The sequence below is a fragment of the Plectropomus leopardus genome, chromosome 14, assembly GCF_008729295.1.
Source record: "Plectropomus leopardus isolate mb chromosome 14, YSFRI_Pleo_2.0, whole genome shotgun sequence".
Classification (NCBI taxonomy): domain Eukaryota; kingdom Metazoa; phylum Chordata; class Actinopteri; order Perciformes; family Serranidae; genus Plectropomus; species Plectropomus leopardus.
Genome location: NC_056476.1, coordinates 1,003,898 through 1,025,359, shown reverse-complemented (window position 1 = coordinate 1,025,359; position 21,462 = coordinate 1,003,898). Strand labels below are relative to the sequence as shown.

Genomic DNA, 21,462 nt, shown 5'->3' with positions numbered 1-21,462 from the left:
ACTGTCATGTCATGCCTTCATGTGCTTCTCGGAAAAATATAAAACGTGGGAGGGTTCATTTTGTTACACTGCTGGTGATGATGTTTTTGATTCAATATATCCTAAATTGGAGGCTATTAGCCGAAAAGCAAATACTAATATGTGTGATTTCTTGCGTGCAAATTTCTGCTACTTCTCACAAACTCCATACCAGTGCCACCCTCATGAAAAAACACCACAAAATTACAACTTTTTAAGATGCTTGAGCTGCGAGTATTGGTATATCAGTCACTCACTCTGTATTAGGTTGAATTCATAGAGAAAACTTTGTTTTTCTTACATGTCTCTATGGTGAATGAAGAATCTAGAAAATTCTTGATGAATTGAACTCATATTGGTCCACATTTAACGACAGCAAAACTACATCAAAACATCAGTTCACAAATTCTGAAACAACTCATGCAGTATAATCCAAGTCTCATTTATGCAGACGATGCACACATATATTTTCACCAAAGCATAACTATTTAAAACTGAACTGAACACTGAACACTGCATGTTTGTGAAGTACTGAGCGTGAAACTGTACAGGAGACTTGTATTATCCTACATGGGTTCTGTAAGAGTTTGTAAATAGATGTTTTCATAAAGTTTTTCTGTCGTTAACCCTTGAAACCTCGGAAAATTGGCTTGATTTCTTTCAAAAGCATGAGAAGAGGTCAATGAATAACTTAACAAGAAATGACTAAAACATTACCACGAAGTTACAGAAAAATTACCTGTATATATGAAAAAAGTTAGAAAAAAGGACCATTAGAATATACTCACAAAAACTGAGAGGAAAACATTTTTTTTTTCTGTAAAATGATTTCAGAGATATAATATTTATATTTTCCAGGCATTTCCTTGTTTTGTTTTTTGTTTTTTTAAAAAAAAAAAAATCTAATAAAACCCCCTAGCTATTTCTCAGTTTTTTTTTTCTTTCTTTTTTTTTTCAGTATGCGGGACATTTCTTGTCAAGTTGCTTGTTGCCCTTTTCCCATGTTTTCAAACTAAATCAAACCAATTTTTACAAGTTTCATTGGTTATGGACATCTATGGACATTGGACATCTGAGGGCAGCACAAAAAAAAAAACTAATGTCATTTTAGGTGTTAAAGGGTTAAAAGTGAACACCAAGTCATCAAGAATTTTCTCCATTTTTGGATTGTCCGTTCACTGTGGAGGCATGTGAGAAAAACAGTATTCCTTAACCCTTTTAAAGGGTTAAGGAATACTGCTTTTTGTTTTATTATTATTATTATTATTATTTAATAATAATAATAATAATAGTAATAATAAAACAAAAAACAAAACGGGAATAAAAATTCTAATTTAGTTATTTAGTTATATGTAATTTAGTGTATATATATATATATATATAGCTAAATTATTAGAATTTCCAAGCAGTTTTACTTGCAATTTCCTTATCTATTTATTTATTTTATTTTATTTGTTATTTTTAAACAAAAATTATTCCCGTTTTGTTTTTTGTTGTATTATTATTATTATTATTATTATTATTATTATTATTATTACCTTGCGGTCGTTATTATTATTGTTATTGTTGTTGTTGTTGTTGTTGTTGTTTTGTGCTAATTTTTCAGTAATTTTCTTTCTAATTTCTTGCTAATTTGTGCATCGTTTCTTCTCATGTTACTGGTGGCCTTTTTCATGTACTTGAAAGAAATCAAGCAGGTATGCCCGGGTTTTAAAGGATTAAGAATGCAACATAATTCCTTTAACATCACCACAAAAATGTGGATAAACATTTCGGAAAAATCAAGTGTGACTTGCAAAAGAGGAAAGATGGAGTAAACTGTGAGAGAAAGAGAGAGAGGGAGAGAGAGAGGGAGTTTGCGTGAGAGAGAAAGGGGAGGAGACAGTATCAGAGAGGGAGTGTGTGTGTGTGTGTGTGTGTGTGTGTGTGAATATGACTTTATTCTGGAGTCTGATCACACACGGAGCTCCAGTGAGCGGAGAGAGGAGGAGAGGAGAGCGGCTGTTCTGAGATCAGATGAGAGATGAAACACTTGACACATGCACATGCACACACACACCTGATGAGGGAAACACATTCCTCTCTAACACACCTCACTCATTTACCCCCAAAAAACTCAGACTGGAGCTCCGTGCGTCTTTTTCGTTTTTTGGCACAAAAGCTCTCCATCTCCCACTTTGTGAGCGCAGACTGGGAATGTTTGAATTCATGAGGTTGAAATAAATCTCAAATCCTTTTCTTTTTAGAGTAAAAATGACACTTTGATTTTTTTATTCGGGAATGGGTGCATTACGTAGAGAAAAAGACTTCTTTCTGGAGACATTTTCCTAAAACAGCCGTGAGACTGAGTGAGGACTTTGATTTCGTCTTTAAATGTTGAGTTTGAACCTACTTTATCCATTTTTTCTTTTCGTGTCGGCGCACCGGTGAAAGTTTTTGGGGGACATTTAATTTAACCTTTTGGGTCCGTTTGAAGACTTTTATGAGGTGAGACACACTGCGAGGCGCCGCGGAAACATGCAAGAAATAAAAAAGGGACCTTTTCTATAAAATAGTTTCTTTATTATCGGCGATGCCTTAAAATAAAAGTGCAGTTTACAGCCGGGCTGCGTTATTCTGCGCATTAAAGCGGAGCAAATGTCCTCCCGCTGAACAAACAGCGCTATCAGTCAATCTCTCTCTCTCTCTCTCTCTCTCTCTCTCTCTCTCTCTCTCTCTCTCTCTCGAGCGCAGAGGACAGCGCACACACACGCACACGCACAGACGCGCACCACACACACGCAGGCGCTCGCCGACATACCGACACACACTTTGCCGCCGCCGCCGCTGCTGTATCACACCAATGTCATTGCCGAGCTCGTGCTGCTGAGAGCCGCGCGCTCACTGACTGACTGACCGACTGACTGCTCTCTTTCAGGTCCGCTGTTCCCACAGACACCCACCGACCACCACCGGCAGACACCAAGAGGATAAGCCGGGGACCGGATGCCTTTCTCGGATGGAGAGCCGGCGGCGGTGCCGGTGTGAGAGAGGACAGTCCGGAGCTCCTGCACCCGGAGACAACCGCACACGCGCGGCTGTCCGAGTGTCCCTAATCGGTGAAATTATCGCCTCTTAGATCCACTGATCCATTGATCCCATTGACTGTTGAGTGGGAGGACAGAGAAGGGGGGAGACCGCGCGCACCGGAGACACCGGGACCATGATCCGGAGCTGCACGGGGTTTCTCTCTGAAGGATAGAAGAAGAAAAGGAAGAAGAAACAATAAAGCAAAAGCTTTGTGATCTTTTCTGCTTGTGCAACATCCACTCACTCCTCCCGTCCATGTATTGATCCATCGATTGGTGACTGTTTGTTTTTGCGCACCGGGACCATGATCCGGATTTGCCTGAGAGTTATATCCGAAGGTTAGAGAAGAGACGGAGAATAAAAAAACAACAAAAAGAAGATTGTTGTTGGTCCTCTGAGCTCCATCAGTCCCTCCGTTGATCCCAGTGTTCCCAGTGAGCGGTGACTGGTGTGTGTTGGGAGGCAGAAGCGGAGGAGGTTTGTTACACGAGACGCGGGAGCGCATCGGAGACATCCGGGGGACCATGATCAGGATCTTCCCGGATTTCAGCGTCCAGGTGACGGCTTCGGGAGCCGGCGGACCCGGAGCCGGGGGAGGCGGCGGAGGCGGTGGGATGGTGGCGGGACCCCAGGTGGGTCGGGTGCCTGTGCCGATCCCCGGAGCCACGAACGGGACCCCGCAGAGCGTGCAGGGGATCACCGCCTATCAGCAAAGGTATGTGGGGAGAAAAACGACCTGTGGCGTGATGAGTGAGAAAAAAAGAGTTTCATCTAAGATGTGAAGCAAAAATCTGAAAATATTTGTTTGTGTGTGTGAAGTGAGATTGTCTGTGGTTACTGCTATAATAGATTTGGCTGTGATATTTGTATTTTTTCCTCCTAAAATCTATTATAGGATTTCCACACGCCTTCATGGGACATTTTAATGTTCAGATGGGCATCTTTAACTCAGTGGGCACTTTTTTTTTTGGTTTGATCTTTTTAAAGATATCCTGAAGCGACACTATCAGTTGGTATTTAAAATCAAAGTTGCAAAAATCATCCATAACCCTCGACTGCAGGTGCATCGTTGTGCGCCATGTGTGAAACTGGATGGAGAGGTTTATCAGATACAAAAATGTGGCCTTTTCTTCTTTTTTTCCTATTACACCTGAAAGGAAAAGCAGAATGTGGTGACTTTAATGCCACACACGAGGATCAAATTCAGTATCCATAGTTTGATTTAAATTAAATTTGTGTTTCAAAGTGTTTCAGTGATGTGTGTGGAGCGACAGAGTAGAAATAGAGGAATCCGGTTGCAGTGATTCAGTGGAAACAGAGGAGTGAAGTCCAGGTAATTCAGTGGAAAAAGCGGGATGAGGTTCTGCTAATTCAGTGGAAACACAGGATGTAATTTATCGGAAATGGACGGGCGAGTTATTTCAAAATGTGTTGAGTGTTTCCAGGCCGGTCACGAAGCTGCGGCTCCCTCCGTCCAACCTGTTTGCTGGTGACGATTCACTCCATCCGTCCCCTCTGTTATTTCCTTATTTCCCCTCCAATCTGAATCTAAATGATTGCCTCCCCGTCCGGCCGCTCAGTAGGGTTGTTTTTTCTAATCATCTGGAGCTGTGGGGGGGGCCCAAACACACCACACACACACACACTCTTATTACCCGAAAAACTCTCCGTATTATGGAGTGTAACTATGTGTGTGTAAAGTCTAAAAGCTATGGGGAGCAAACAGACATAAATCACGGCCGGGGCCTCTCCGAGTGCACTGAGAGCGTCTCAGCCCTCTAAAGCAACAAATAAGAGGAGAATAAGGGCCGTATTGTTATTTAAAGCAGGGCTTCTGGGCACACATTAGACCCCGGACCCCCATACGGGGGGATTTTGTGTAGTGGACCTTATGTTTGTGTCCATATGTGTGAGGCGAGGATTAGAGCGGCGGTTTGACACGTCCTCTGATCATTTCTCCTGACGTGAAACCTGCTGGAATTTAACGATGTCGTCATCCGGCAGCTGGGGACCCGTCACAACTCATCCAGGACCCTTTGAGGCCCCCGGATTTTAAAAACAGAGGCCTAAACAATCTCATCAAACTTCACCACGAAAGGTTTTGGCCGCGGAGTCTGGTTTTATCCAAACATTTAAAAATATTCTTTGCTGCGTCCCCAGCGGCCCGCCGTCTCGCTGCCCCTCTCCCCTCTCTCTCTATACATAATGTTTCCCCCAACAAACAGCTGGGAGCTAATATGTTTATACATTACGCTCCATTATCCACGTCGCCTCCGTTTGACTGCTCTCAGTAAGCAGAGCCGAGATGGAGAGAGATCTCGTCCTGGAAGAACGCAGCGAGTTTCACTGGCCCTGGACGAGGTTCCAAAAATACGCAGACGCCGTCTCGCTTTAAAAAACACCCTGTTTTCTTCATAGTGTTGATAAAAACCCCAAACATCTTCTGATTTTATTTATTTTCAACACCAAAGATTCATCTAAAGTGGAGAAAATGCAGTGTTTGTCTGAGTGAATGACGTCAGTGCAGTTGAGGGCTGGGGGTCAAACCTGTGACCTCTCAGTTTTTGGAGCAAAAAGCTGCCACCTTCTTTGATTTTGAGCATTTCTGAGCATCTGTTCACAAGCAGGCGGGTAAATCTGCAACCAGGGATGCACCAAAATTAGTATTTTGTCATTTTTAGAGTGTGAATTTCAGCTGTAAATCGCTGCATCTGCTGTCAAAGCGCGGAGAATAATGAGCCAAAAGCACATGTTGACGCCTTTTCTGAATGCATATGCGCACGTGCGTCGATCGGCATGGCGTTGAGCTCATGACGATCGCAGACAGGAGGTCACGCTTCCCCTCTCCAGTCTTTATTTTCTGCCACAGCACCGCCCGTAACCCCGTGTTTGTGTGGAGAATACCCAGCATGCCTTTGACCTTGACAGGTCATTGGTATAGAGAGGGAAGGCTTTTCAGCTTCCAGGGCTGCAGCCTGGGGGTTAATCACACAGCACACCGATTAGGTTACAATGAATTATACATTAAAAAAAAAAGAGGAATTTAAATGAACGTTGAGAAAAAAAAGGAGAGAAAGAAGAAGCAGGCGGTGGTTTCTGTTGGAGGATAATGAGCCAACGCTGACGTGCAAACATCAAAGCCTGGAGGAAAATAAATTTTAGTGGCCGAAAATGTAAAAAAGTGAGCAGGGTGATTTGATTTTTACAAATGATGTGAGGAGTTGTGTTCATATTCAGAGGCTCATTACAAACTCCTGCAGATGCAAACACCAAAAACACATGACTGAAGCTCTGCATGTCTGCAGAAAATGATGCAAAAAGTTAATTTAGGTATTTGAGACGTTTGCTGTGATGTGTTTATTATGACACAGGCGGGTGGAGGGGAGGTGTGTGTGTGTGTGTGTGTGTGTGTGTGTGTGTGTGTGGATCTGATTTACAGGGCAACCATCCAAGTAAATCACCCATCACCCCCCGCGCACGCTGGGTGGTGTTTTTGTGATGGTTAAAAATTGGATAATAACCCCGCGGTGCAACCTGTAATACAGGAAGAGAGGAGGAATTAAATAAAAAATAAAACACACACACGCACACGCGCACACACAAACTGGCTCCAACTGCAACTGAGTGGCGTTGTTGCGCCGGGGCTGGAGAAAATACCGGAGATGTGTGGTGTCCTTTTTTTTCCCTGTCAGCAGCCAGAGGAGGGAAAAATGCTCCGAAAAACCACAGACACTCTGACCGCCCAGCGACGCTCCGCCGCGGGGATTTTAACGGGGATGTAGGCGCTGCAGCGGCGGCGAGAATGTAAAGATTTGACGCGCCTGTTTGGCTTTTTTTCCCCTTCCTCCGGAGCGCATGCAGGAAATTCTTCTGTAGTGCCAAAACCGTGTGTGGAGAGAGACAGAGAGCGCGAGAGGAGGAGAGACAGCGGGATCTGAGAGGCATCCACCCCGGGTTCCCCCTCACTCCGCTCGGCATGCCTCTGCTGCTGCAGCCCGGTCCTCGCCTTCGCCTCCACCGCCCGTTGTTTCCACGCTCCTGAGCGGCGGCGGCGGAGGAGAGAGACAAGCACGAGACGCACGCACCGCACGCACACCACGCACGCTCAAATACACATCCACACACTCTCACGTTCACACACACGGACATGGCTTTGTCTTAACACACCGAGCATGACGCATTGCTGTCAGGGTGCAGCGCACCGCCGCCGCTCCGCGTCCACATCAACCTGAGGACAGGAAAGAGAGGGAAGAACAGAAAGTAAGAAATCAAATAATTGTTGCAGGAAGATGGCGCCCACCAAGCCGAGCATCCAGCAGGACCCGACGCGGAGAGAACGGTAACGGGGCTCGGATTTTTGTTCCTCCTCCTCTTCCTCACTGCATGTTTCCAGCTGCACGCGGCGGCTCTGACGGAAGCGGCAGCCCGGCGGCTTAGCGGCTGTTCCGCGTCGCTTTGCGTTTTATTCTGAGCCTCAAGGTGTCAGGAGGACCGCTGTTACCCTTTCCAGAGGAGAGTCGAGGTGTGCGTGCCCGCGTGCGTGCGTGCGCGCCTGTGAGTGTGTGTGTGTGTGGGTAACAGGTCGGTTGGCTGACTGTTGGGGGGGTGGGGGGATGGCAGAGGACTGTCTCTGCTTTGCTTGTCTCGCCTCCTCTCTCCTGACCATGTGTGTACCTGTGTGTACCTGCACGTGCACGTGCGCGCGTGCAGGTTTTTAGGGAGCCATGCAGTGTGTTGACGCTCCGAGCAAAACGAAGGTGTGTGAGCGTCGAGGAAAACGTGCAGCCATCGATGACAAACGTGTGTGTGTGTGTGTGTGTGTGTGTGTCTTTGGGTAGCTCTACTACTGCTGTGTATGTTTCTGTGTGCGTGTGTGTGTGTGTGTGTGTGTGTGTGTGTGTGTGTGTGTGAGGCTCAGAGGAATTAACAGGAAGTTTTAATGTGGAGGGATGTGCGTGGATTCACCTGTGCAGGTCAAAGTGAGCAGACCTGCGCGTGACCTTAAAGCTGGTTCACTGGCTCAGATGCTTAAGGTGGAAAGACGAAGAAATGTGGTTCTGTTTAACATGTTTTTTGCTCAGATCTGATCAACTAGTGGATTCTATTCTGTTCTATTCTATCCTGTGGGGCACATATTGGACATGATTTGTTGCTTTTGTCACCTGATGAAGAGAATCTCTCTCGTCTGTCCTTTTATACCATCAGAGACATTTAAAACGATAACTTTAATTTCATGCATGTTGTTTCTGAATATACTCTCTTCCAAGTTTCTGAGATATTAGTCATACTTTTTTGCAGTAATAGTCATAATCCAGAGGTTTTATTTGCACCTGTTGATTTAGTGGTGACATTGCATAACTTTGATTTTATTCAGTTCCGTTTTATCGTCTTTTATTGAAACCAGGTGACATATTGGACTTTCTTCTCCTGTATCTACATTATTCTGCTCCATAATATTCTTATACGACATATGACATCATATTCTCTGTAGGAACTTGCATACTTTTAACTAGTTGCTGTCAGAAAAACAGTCAGATACAACTATGATTCTATTCTATTCTATTCTATTCTATTCTATTCTATTCTATTCTGTGTGGCATATTTTGGACATGATTCTGGGGACTGGAATATTTATATTTTTTCACCCGATCATCCTTTTATACTAACAGAGACATTTGAAACTCTAGTTTTGCACCTTTTTGTTTTGAAAATGCTTTACTTCATTTTGCTCTAAGTTTTAGACATATTCGACATAATTTCCTGCATGATAATCCGTTATTTTTCACCTGTTGATTTAGAGATAAGTTGCATAACTTTGATTTTATTCCTTTCAGTTCTTTTTTTTAATAATTTTTTAAAATTTAAACAATGTGACATATTGGACTTTGTTGTCCTGTATTTACATTATTCTATTCTTTAATATTCTTTCTATGCGACATATGGCATCATTTTATCTGTAGGAAATTGCATATTATTTATTTGTTGATGTAAGACTGACAAGTAATCAAATATAACCACAATTCTACTCTCTTATTGTCTATTTTATTGGCAAATCTAGTTTGATAGTTTGTTCATAGCAATATTTAAGAGGATAGTTTCATACCTGTTGTTTTGAAAATGCTCCATTCTCTGTTGTATTCTAAGTTTCAGACATATGGGACATTATTTCTTACAGTAACAGTCGTAGTCTTTTTTTGTGTTGCACCTGTCGATTTAGAGATCTGTAGAGACCTGTAGAAATCCACTTTATTGTATTCTATAATCTGTTCTATATGACGCATGTCATTGAACTTGCAGATGTTTCACTTGTGAATGTGGGGAAAAAAATCAGCTATAACTGTGATTTAGTTCTTGGCTTTTCTGTTTTATTCTTCTGTTCACATGGTCCAGTTTAGAGTTTTATTTACAGATGATGATTACATAAGTTTGATTCATTTCATGATTCTCTGGAAAGAGATATTTATGTTTTGGTTGTTCAATGCAGAAACTCTTTCTCAGAGAGCGTTTGCCTTTTACTGAGAGCTCTCATTTTTATGCCTTTTTTATTCAAACTGAGTGACATATTGGACTTTGCTCTCCTGTAGAAATCTACATTATTCTCTTCTATAATATTCTATTCGGTGCAGCATTGCATCACTTTCTCTGTAGGAGCTCGGATATATCCATAATTCTATTCTTTTCTTTTCTGTTTTATTCTCCTATTTGTGTTCCAGGTTAATTTTTTAATTCTATTCTGTTCAATTCTGACGTTTTTGGAGGTTCATGTTTTTGTGACCTGTTGATATACAGACGTCAAGCAAACACATGACTTTGATTCTATTCTGTGTTATATGCATGTTTAGTCAGTGTTTGGCATCATAATCTTGGTCGAAAAAGTGGCCTTATTTATCAGAGGAGGGGTGTTGTTGTTTTTTTACCCCTCCCAAATCTACAAATATCTCTTCCTTAGGCCTCCTCGAGTGACTCAGGGAAAATGCAAGTGTTCGTCCCACATGATGTGTGTGTATTTTGGCAAGCCTGCATGTTTGGAAGGCTTTTTTTGTATGAAAATGAACAAAACATTTTAAAGAAAAAGAAATCTGCAGAAACAGTTTTTGAAGGAAACAAAAAAACAAAAAAAATATTTAAAGAAAGAAAAAAGTCATACATTTTAAAAAATCACCAAAAATTTTACAGAAAAAAATCACATAAAAAAAAGCCAAAAAGTTTTAAAGAAAGAAAAAAAAAAAATGGCCAGAGTTTTTAAAAATAACCTAAAATTTTTCAGGACAAAAAACTGCCAAAGAAAAATTCAAATGCTAAAATTTTATGAAGAAAGCACATGTGTTTGGAAAGCATTTTTACTTTAAAAAAATTGCAATTATTGTTCTTATTTTTCCCATGTCCAGGCTAAGCTCCAAATTACCTGAAATCCCAGAAATGCCCCTGGGGGAAACATGTGTTTCAAGAGGGTTTCTGCTCAGTTTGAGATATTAGACACAATATTTTTGTCATTCTATTAAATTCTATTGTGTGTAAAGCAGGTATGAAAAGAGAATCTGCTGTGCTTTTGTGTTTTCTTCTGTGTGGACTGTAACATCTACCACCACACTGTCTTTGAGAGACGTGTCTGTTTTGTAGGGATTTGACTCTCGCAGGTGATGTTGCTCACATGGATGGAGGCTTGATGACATGCGTTGAGTGTTTTTCCCCCTCTGTGTAACCTCCACTCTAACATCTGTTGTTATGAAGGAAAAGGTGCAGAGATAATTTAGTTCCAGCTCGCTGAGGTCGTCTCCCCGCTCGACCGGAGCCTCGCCGGCTCGTCGTGTCCCTGGTTTTATTTCAGTCAGACGTCCTCCTGTTTAACGACACAACACCTGCTCTGACAGAGCCGCAGCCGACAGGAATGTAAATGTTCTCTCGCACAAACGTTGTGAGCTTTTGGCAAATATTGCAGAAACTGTTGGACTCTGAAATACGAAGCTTTGATATGTTTTTCTGTTTTTCATGCTGGAGCTTTGCCACAGTGTTTCTGCAGTCCTGTAATTATTTGGAAGGACTCAGGTGTGTGTGTGTGTGTGTGTGTGTGTGTGTGTGTGTGTGTGTGTGTGTGTGTGTGTGTGTGTGTGCGCCTGTAAATAGAGAAACTACAGGAACAAAATAACTCATCAGAGAGCAGCTGTGATGGCGTTGCAGCTCAGAGTTTTCTGACTCGGATCTGATCATTTCTCATCAGTGTGACCAGAACAAAAGTGGTCACACTGTTTGATTTCCCATCTGCATCTGAACCTCAACACATGGCTGAAGATGACACGTTAGTATCTGAAGCCTCAAATTTCTTTATTTTTAGTTTTTCATGACAGTTGTTTGAACTTTGGCGGTCTGTCTGCAGTGTTTGCATGAAGCAAACAAAACAAAACCTAAAAATGGATGCAGCTGAAGCATAAATGTAACAAACAGTCAGAATACCAGAAGTTTAGTAGATGATGCTAACAGTGAAATTCTCCACCTCTTAATACCAATTTCAACACAACCGTCGACCGTTATTTGCTTTCTGTCAGCTCAACGTTTGAAAAGAGAACGTCATTGAGGAAAGTAAACGGCGAGCTAAAGTCCAGCGGGAACAAAGTGGAAACAAACTTGTTCTGTAAGATCAGATATTTTTTCTTTAGCAGAAATGTTTCCTGCTAGTTTGTGCTGTTTGTAAATCGGCTTTGTTCTTTCGGCACTTGATTATGTCGTTAACGTGCTGATGATGCTCTATTTCCCTTTTTGAATGACGATGACAGACGACTGCCGTCTGCTGGTATGCAGAGTTATTTCCTCTCACGCAGGTGCAGGACGTACGTGCTGGTCGGCTGTTGGCTGTAGTCTTTGCAGCGCGTTTGCAGTGATGTTGGTTTGGTGTGTCTGGACCTGGAGATGTGACGGTTGGTCTTTGTGTGAGGCGGTTTGTCCTGCCTCCTCCACTGTGATTGGATGGCTGGGTAAAAAGCGATGCCATTAATTCCCCACAGTCTCTGTCTGCCTGCTGGCCGCCGGCTGTTACAGTCCTGTAACTTCTCCCTCCACCACTAGGTGTCAATGTGTCTTTCAGCTCAGCTGACAAGTCGAAGTAGAGACCGGAGACTGGGCTCTGGTGGTGCATGCTGTGCACTGCATACAATGAGTTTAATAGACAGAGGAGCCTGTATTTATGACAGTATTGAACACTTCCTAAATTCCTCTTGTTTACCCTAATTCTGTGATACCAGCCAAGCCTGATGAGAATGATGTTTTTATTACAGCGTTTCGTAGACAAGTACAATGTACAGCCGAGTCTGAGTGCGGTCAGAGGTACGGGGTCAGTGCTGAGCAGCAGATTAACAGCCGGCCATTTGCATACGTGTGCTGTTAGAGAGCAGAGAGCAGGCGGAGGGTCAGAGGTCAAATGTATAGAGCTGAAATTACACTTCACTGCTGTCCAGCCTTCACTTCCACTGATTCTGCTACAAAGAGGTTTTATCCTTTAATTTGTCCCGGACTGAGGAGGCAGGAAGCTCCGACCTGACGGGAGGAAGTTGAATTCATGAGTGTGAGACTTATTATCTGATATGACCTCGGCCTTTCTGCTCAGCCGCTGAAGGTGAAAATCTCTCAGAGACAAGCCGCTGGTTTTACAGCTCATGGGGACGATGAAAGCCGGTTTCAGTCTCTGACCAACTCCTGAAGGAGACGAGGATCATGTCGGATTTATGCAGAAACTGAGAGTTTTAGGGGGATTTTTTTACAACAGATGGCACATATGTCTGCTTAAAAACCAAGAAGAAAAGCACAATATTTGGAAAAGTTAGTCACCTGTTGTATTTTTGACAAATGTGTGTCCCTAACAGCTTCCTGATGGAGGCAACAACTTTCAAATTTTCTGGATTCCAGATGTTTGAGTGAATTCAAGCCCTGTGCTGTTGGCCAGAAACACCAAACCATCACAATCTGTGTGCCAAAAAAGTTAACTGGGGTTTTTTTTATGACGGTTCAGATCCTGACTGATGGATTTTATCAGCTTATCATCAAACTACCTGCTTGTGTCTGTTTCCGGGAGCAGAGAGCAGATTATCTGAGCTGTGCATCAAGAAATGCATAAAATAACCACACTGCTCAATTTGAATGTTTTATCCATATTAGTTACAAATCATGAACAGAGTTTTATGAAATATAGAAAGAAGAATCTTCACATAGGAGAAGCTCTGACCAGTAAATATGCCACCATTTACATTTCTGCCAAGCATTTTCCAAAGTAAATCAATGCTGCAGCAGCTTCAAGGCAACCTTTGGTTTCACTAAATTTCAGTAAGATATTGAAAGTGACTTGCTGTCTGCTTAGAAGCATGCATGAGCTAAAAACATGGGCTGTGGTTGCTATGAACATGGCTTGACGTGTGCTGAACTGTCATTAAAAAAACACCAGTTTTTGTTAGGAAAACATCACGCTTTGGCTTAAACAGCACAGTTTTATTGCTACAAACATGGTTGGACTCGTTAAAAAAACACCCCTTTTCATTGCTATAAACATCGCTTGAAATGAGTCAAACTGTTTAAAAAAACACCCACTTCTGTTGCTGTCAAAATGTCCCAAACTCTCATTAACAAACACTTGCTTTTGCCATTTTAAACATGGCTGGATGTGTCCTAATCTGTGTTTAAAAATGCCCACTTTTTTCACTCTAAACACAGTTAGACATGTCAAACTCTCCTGCTTTTGTCACTGTTAACACAGCTAGAAATCTCCCAAATGTTTGACAAAAACATCTGCTTTTGAAGCTATAAACATTGCTAGAAATGTCCCAAACTCTTGTCGCTATTAACACAGCTAGTTGAAAACCGCCTACTTTTGCTTCTGAAGACACAGCTAGAAATGTCCCAAACTCTCATTAGAATCACCTGCTTTTTTCACTATGAACACTTAAAAAAAAAACACAATTTCTTTGCTTGGGTTTAGGCACAAATCCCCCGTGGTTAGGACTAGAAAAACATAACATTTTGGCTTAAAATTGGTTGATACAAAAAAAGCTTGACGTGTCTCAAACTGTCATTAAAAGACTTTTGTTGCCATAAACATAAATATTGCCTGAAATGTCCTGAATTCTTATTAAAAATCACCTGTTTGTTTTGCTTCAAACGAGGCTGGAGGTGTCCTGAACACCTGCTTTTGTTGGTCTGGATCAGCGGCCTGCTGCTGCCTGGCAGCCGTCTCGCTCGTGTCTGACTCTTTCCACTAATTCCCAACAATGCCAACATTTTATTCTGGCAGCTCTGCTGGTAGCAGGACTGAACCCAGGTCAGATGGTTTGGTGCATCCACCACCAACAACAATCCTCTCCGTCCTGCTGCGGTCCTGAACCATGAAACTGCTTTTTTTGTTGTGTTTCTGGAGAAGACAGTTTCACTGAAAAATCAATTTTTCAGCAGCAGACTATCAAATCTCAGGTGTGTCCTTGAATGCACCATCAAGAGGAGCCTCCTGCTTGTAACGGCTCCACGTGCCGACGCCCCGACGTTGATGGGAGGCAAAAAAAAAACAGTGATTAAATCTTTTATTGTGATGAATTATCTCTCTGCAGCAGGTTTCTTGTCTCTGCAAGCTGCTTTTCATAGAAATGAACAGAAAGCAATGGCTGCCTGGAAGGAAGGAAATCAATCTAAAAAGCGATGGTTTGTTTAGGCAATAAAGTGTACAAATTTTCAGGTAATCCATCTATTAATTTCTCTCCTCACCCATTCATCTTCTACTCCCAGCAACGCTCCATTCTCCCACCATTTACTCCCTGCCTACATCCATCCATCCATCCCTCCATTCATCTCTCCATCTGCTCCCCTCCCCCTCCATCCAGCACACCAGTGTGTGTGTGTGTGTGTGTGTGTGTGTTTGTTTGTGTGCGTGTGTGAGTGTGTGTGTTTCTGCTAAAGGCTGTCAGGCAGCAACAGCGTTTTGGCTGAGCTGCTGTTTGTGGATCTATTTCTGGGGGCATTTCAGCGGCGATAGGCATCTGGAGGAGACCAAATTAATTTCCAGGTAGGGAGGGAGAGAGAGAGGGAGAGAGAGGGAGGAAGAGAGAGGGAGGAAGAGGGGGTAGAAGGAAGAGGAGGAGGAGGAGGACAGACTTCATAGCTGACTGCACAAGTGCTCCCACTATCAGTACACTACAGCGGCTCTGGAGAGGAAGATGATGGAGAGATGATGGAGAGAGGAGGACTGGACGAGAGAGCCAGACAGACACGGAGCAGCAGGGAGGGAGAGGAAACCAGGGAGAGAGGAGGCGAGAGAAGGATGTGGACATTAAAAAAAACAGCTAGGGAGAGAAAAGGAGGACAAGGGAGGAGAGTATAAAGAAATAAAGGGAGTAAAAAAGGAATTTTGACATTTTTAAAGGGAGGACAGCAGCAGTTGTTTCAGAAAGTGTTCAAAAACGATGTGTTTATGTTCAAGTGACCATGTTAGGGGCCGTACTCATCCTGCTTTTTTGTGCACTCATTTCTGTTTTCAGTGCTCTTAAATCCAGCCGGTTCTCACTCTGAACTCGTCCAATAGCGCCGCTCATTCTGTGCTTTTGGCTTATGAACGTGACGCCAAAAGACACCTTCAGCGTCAAACCGTAACGCAGCTGGATGGCGTCAGATGAGAACGCACTCAGACAGAACCGTTGGCCGGTCAGAGGTCACCAGGGGCGTCCACATGCAATGTGCACAGGTGGCATCACTTGAGAATGTGGCTGGAGGGAATTGGTCGCATGCACCTGAAACGCTCAGGTAGAGTCTGGTAATAACGCTGCCGGTAACCACATGATGAGAGGATGGAGTGCACTTACAGGACGGGCGGGGAGGTGGATGGGTCACACACACTATCGACTTTCATGCAGGAGTCAGTTCGTGTGGACGTGTGTGTTTTCTGCATCTTATCATGTGTCTCTTTTGCCTAAACTTAACTAACTGTGACTTTTTTTGCCTAATCCTAACCATCGTTACAATCCGCACCGTTGTGTGAACGTAGACAGTAGTAGAGACGGTAGAGATGTTAGAGACAGTGTAGAGACAGTAGAGACGGTTGTAGAGACAGTAGAGACGGTGTAGAGACGGTGTAGAGACAGTAGAGACGGTGTAGAGACAGTAGAGACGGTGTAGAGAGACACGGGTAGAGACGGAGAGGGTGTGTTAGAGACGGTGTAGAGACAGTAGAGACGACGGTGTAGAGACAGTAGAGACGGTGTAGAGACAGTAGAGACGGTAGAGATGTTAGAGACGGTGTAGAGACAGTAGAGACGGTAGGATGTTAGAGACGGTGTAGAGACGGTGTAGAGACAGTAGAGACGGTAGAGATGGTAGAGACGGTGTAGAGACAGTAGAGACGGTGTAGAGACAGTAGAGACGGTAGAGACGGAGACGGTGTAGAGACAGTAGAGACGGTAGAGATGTTAGAGACGGTGTAGAGACGGTGTAGAGACAGTAGAGACGGTAGAGATGTTAGAGACGGTGGTAGAGACAGTAGAGACGGTAGAGACGGTAGAGACGGTGTAGAGACAGTAGAGACGGTGTAGAGACGGTGTAGAGACAGTGAGGGGTGAGATGTGACGGTGGAATCGCTCGTAGACCTGATTGGCTCTCAGCAGCGGACGGCTGTTGAATCAAACTCACCCGCAGGCTGAAAGAGAGCCTCTTAAAGGCTGCAGGAGTGCTTGGTTAGCTGTCCCAGAGGAGGCAGGCGGGTGGGAACACCTGCCTGATCGCCCAGAGCCAGCACGTCTGTGTGTGTGTGTGTGTGTGTGTGTGTGTGTGTGTGTGTGTGTGTGTGTGTGTGTGTGTGTGTGTGTGTGTGTGTGTGTGTGTGTGTGTGTGTGTGTGTGTATATATAAAGTGTTGGTACACTTAACAGCGAACATTTAAAAACAGTTTTAATGTAAACAGAGAAGCTTAACAGAAGAATCTGTTTTCAAACGGCCCGTTTACTAACAGCTTTGGGAATGTTTTGTCATATTCAATATTTGATGATGATCTTTACTTCAAGAGTGTACAAGTGGAAAAGTGCTTTTAGCAGTCGGAGCCTTGCTAAAGGGCACCTTGGCAGTGTCCAGCAGCATGACCTGGCACCTACGTGGACTGGCTCCTGCCGCTCTGTTTTATATTTACAAGAATAATCGCAGGAATAAATGTAGACATTTCTGCAAACCTCAGGTATGTTACATTTTTAAATGAATATGTGGCAGATATTTTGAGACTTCACATTTCAACAAAGCTGTGGTTAACATTTGGTTAGGTTTAACCTTTTAAAACATGAGCAAACTGGCTTGATTTCTTTCAGAAAACGTGGAAAGAAGGCAAAGAGCAAATTAAGATAAAAATCCAAAAATTAGCCAAAAATTGTAAAAAGTAAACAAAAAATAACATGAAAATTATAAGAAGAAAAAAAACAAAGAAAAAAGAACACAAAAGAATGAAAAATGTCCAAAAAACAACATTTATAATTGAAATAATATTATATTTAAAATTATGTTACAAAAAAAATAATCAATTTGCATTGATTTACTTTAAAGGTAATGTTTTTTGAGAGGGTCTTTTTTTATTTTCAGGTAATTTCCTTGTAATTTTTTTTTTTTATTTTATGGATTTCTTGCTATTTTTGGGGCCCTGTCTTGTTAAGTTGCTTGTTGCCTTCCCCGTTTTTTGTTTTTTTTTAAGAAATCAAAACTATTTGCCAAGATTTCAAAGGGTTAAGCGGAGAGAGAAAAAGTACTGAGAAAGTAAAACTGTGAGAGAAAGGAGGCCTGTGGTGGTGGTGCTAGTGTTGGCGAACTTTCAGAAACAACAGAAAAACCACAAAGCACAAAGTTGGCTTTGTCTCCAAAACACCCCTCCGTCCCTCCGTCCCCTCCTCTCCTCCTCCTCTTCCTCCCCAGGGGCAAAATAACACAATAAAATGTCCCATTAGCCCATTCTGATGAGCGAGAGACACAGAGACGGAGGGAGAGAGGGGCTGCTCTGAGGTTTTGGCAGCTGCTCGGTGGTTCGCTGGTTTGTTTGAGCTCGGCCAGATCCTGACGTGTTGTTAGGAAACAGCTCGAGACGCTTAAACAGCCAGAAAAAAAAGGGCCTCTAAGTTTTGTTTCAAACGTGGAGCTTTTGGCGGCGCTTCCCTCTGTTTCACCAGATTGGTTTTGTCCGGACATGCATGTAAACACGGTTATCAGAGGGAGGAGAAACAGTCGGCTGATGTGTCTGCGGCTGATGTCTGAGTGAAAAAATTGCTTTGCTTTTCAAACTGAATTTACATTTGTCTTTGGGAAGAAAATGCATAGAAAATGTCTCCGGCCGGCAATTGAGCCTCGGCGGCGGCGGCAGTTTGTACGTTGTTACCAAATAACAATGTGTAAAATTCCTGCACGGCGCTCTGACACAGACTCTGGTTTCGTCCTAGATGGAGAAAATGTATGAAAATGTAAATGATGCATCACGCGGCTGAAGCATTTTTCAGCAGCACCAACATGTTGTTAGGAGCGTTTTCTTCATTTTACACAAACAAATGCTGTTTTTTTTCCTCTGCTGGTTATCTACCTTCAAACTATACGTTGCTGCTGACCGATTTATTCATTTTTTGGTCTAAACTTGTCCTGTTTGTGTGACTTTCAGTGCCAGTTAAAATCTAAAAAGTAGACTGTCGAGAACAACTTCTGGACTCGATTTTGGGAAAAAAAACTTGATGTAGCTGCATTTGTAATAATCTGTTATTATGAATATCAATGTGACGTTTAATGAGGTTTCTCACTTCTGGATCTGAATCTGGAAGTTTGAGTTTCACTTTGGTTCTTATATATTTTTATCTCCCCTGAAAAGTTCTGCATGAATTTGCTGAAAACTTTTCATTTTACAAACAAAACACGAAAGATATGTTGCTAAGAAACAGCCCTCTCTTTTCTCTCCTCATTACATCTCGTTTCCTCTCCTCTCCTCCATGTCGTCTCCTCAACTTTTCAAAAAACGCTCCTTTTCTCCTCTCCTCCCCTCTCATCCCTTCTCCTCTCCTAATTTATCTTTGTCTGCTCTTTATTTCTCCTTTCTTCTTTCCTACTTCATGTTCTCTACTATTTTCTCCCCACCTCCTCCTGTTTCTCTCTTCTCATTTCATCCCTCTTCTCTCTCCTTTTCATGGCCTCTCCTCTTACCTCACCTCCTCTTCTCTCCCTCTCCTGTCCTCTCATCCCATCTACTTCATTCATTTCTCTATTCTTTCCTCCTCCCCTCCTCTCCTCTTGTCTCACAATTTCTCTTCTCCCTTTTTTACTTTCTCCCCTCTTCTCTCCTACTTTATCTCCTCTCCTCATTTCTCTTCTCTCTGTTCCCCTCTTCCTCTCCTGCTCCTTTTGTCTAATTTTTTTCTTGTCTCCTCCTCTCCTCATTTCACTTGCTTCCCTTTTCTCTCCTCTCCTCTCCTCTCCTCTCCTCTCTCCTCTCCTCTCCTCTCCTCTCCTCTCTCCTCCTCCTCCTCCTCCTCCTCTTGTAGACAGAGGATGTAATCAGCTCAGACCTGCTGACTCGGCAGCTTCCCACCTCAGGACCAATATCTACCTGTCCTTGAAAAACACACACTTCAATTATACCACACCTTAGATTGGTTAACACACACACACACACACACACACCACACACACACACTTCTCTATATTACTCTCTCCCACTTTTGTATTATTTCTTTTCTTCTTTTCTTTCTCTTTTTGCCATTCTTTCTCATCCTTTTGTTATTGTCTCTCTTCCAGTTTTTTTTTTTTTATTTTTTTTTTTTTACGATTTTTCATTAAATTCACTGTTTTTTTTTCTTCTTCTTTCAGCCTCTCCCTCGCTCTCTCTCTCCTCTCTTCTGTCCTCCTGACCTTTCTGTCCTCCTGTCCTGTGCCTCCTCTGTCCTCGGCTCTGGAGCTGCTGTTAACGGTCTGGTAGTGATGTGGGAATGATGGAGGGGGAAACATATTGGAGTCAGTAGTAAAAAGGTGACTTTCATTGTTCACAATGTGTCGCTTTAACGTTTTAATGGCGTCTTCTGAGTTCTGTGCAGTAACTTTATTCAGTGGATGTATTCGTACTGTCCGCTCTGCCTGCAGAGCACGCTGAATATTCTCCCGTAGAGGAGTTTGTGCCTGTGAGAGCAGCAGCTTGGCTTTTGATTTACTCTTGTTCACATAGTCTGGCAATAGTAGTTGTTTATCATTTCTGTTTCAATGTGATTTGACAGATTTTGTATTTTTCAATCTTTAGCGACTTTTCAGATCTTCTTATTTCAAAAAAGCAGCTACCAAATTTGACGACTTCTGCAGATCATCAGGAAAAAAAGAGAAATATATTGTAATACATTACAGCACTTTTCAGAGTCCTCATAGACGCTTTACATAAAAGTAACATATATTAACCCTTTTGCTGTCTTCATTTTCTGTATATTTTGCTTGTCCTAACGGTCAAGATGACACGGCTTCACTAAACCCCTAAAATAAGGCAGCTTAATTGAATTTCAAACCCCAAATCTGTTTTGCATGAAGAAACAATCATCATTCATCACAAACTTTGTGAATATGTAGGTTTTCTCTCTTCGCAGTGCAGAAAAACGAGTGTTTAATCACTCATTTTTATTAGAAAACACCTGTCTTTTTCTTTTTTTTTTATTTTATTTAAGTAGAGGACTATTATTTTTATTATTATTGCTAAAGGTACTGCACAGGTGTAAACACAATTATTTAACTGTTATTTATACCACTTGTGTAGCCTGAGAAAGTAGAAGAAATGTGCAAAAAGTAGTTTTGAATGCATTTTATTATAGGGAAACAATAACAGTCTTTAGCAACATAGTATATTATACTGTACAATGAGAACAGTATGTTTTGTGTGCATCGACTTTGCAGATGTATTTCTGTGTGTTTTGTGTGTGTGTGTGTGTGTGTGTGTGTGTGTGTGTGTGTGTGTGTGTGTGTGTGTGTGTGTGTGTGTGTGTGTGTGTGTGTGTTTGTGTCCAGCAGTTAAACCAGGTCCTGTAACATGTAGATTAGCCAGATGCTCATATTGTTGCTTCAATCCCAGGAGGAATTATTTGGAGATTAAATTTTTTTTTTTGTGTGTGTGTGTGTGTGTGTGTGTGTGTGTGTGTGTGTGTGTGTGTGTGTGTGTGTGTGTGTGTGTGTGTGTGTGTGTCCAGTTGCCAGGACAGGTGTTGTAGCATGATGATGATCTGCTGCTCTTCTTGTTCTCTCTCACTGTGCCCCGTGTGTTTGATACCAGCCGAGTGGTGTGTGTGTGTGTGTGTGTGTGTGTGTGTGTGTGTGTGTGTGTGTTGATCATGTTACATTATGTTTATTCTTGCATGTGCGTGTGTGTGTGTTTTCT

The 21,462-nt window shown here is 42.6% G+C and overlaps 1 protein-coding gene across 1 annotated transcript in view; it reads left to right on the top strand.

The window, feature by feature from the left end:
- The first annotated feature begins 3,611 nt into the window (after positions 1-3,611).
- Positions 3,612-21,462, top strand: part of LOC121953749 (neuronal PAS domain-containing protein 3) — a 291,906-nt gene continuing 274,055 nt past the window's right edge. Inside the window, 1 exon segment of the mRNA XM_042500962.1 lies at positions 3,612-3,802. Coding sequence (XP_042356896.1) covers positions 3,612-3,802 — 191 coding nt within the window.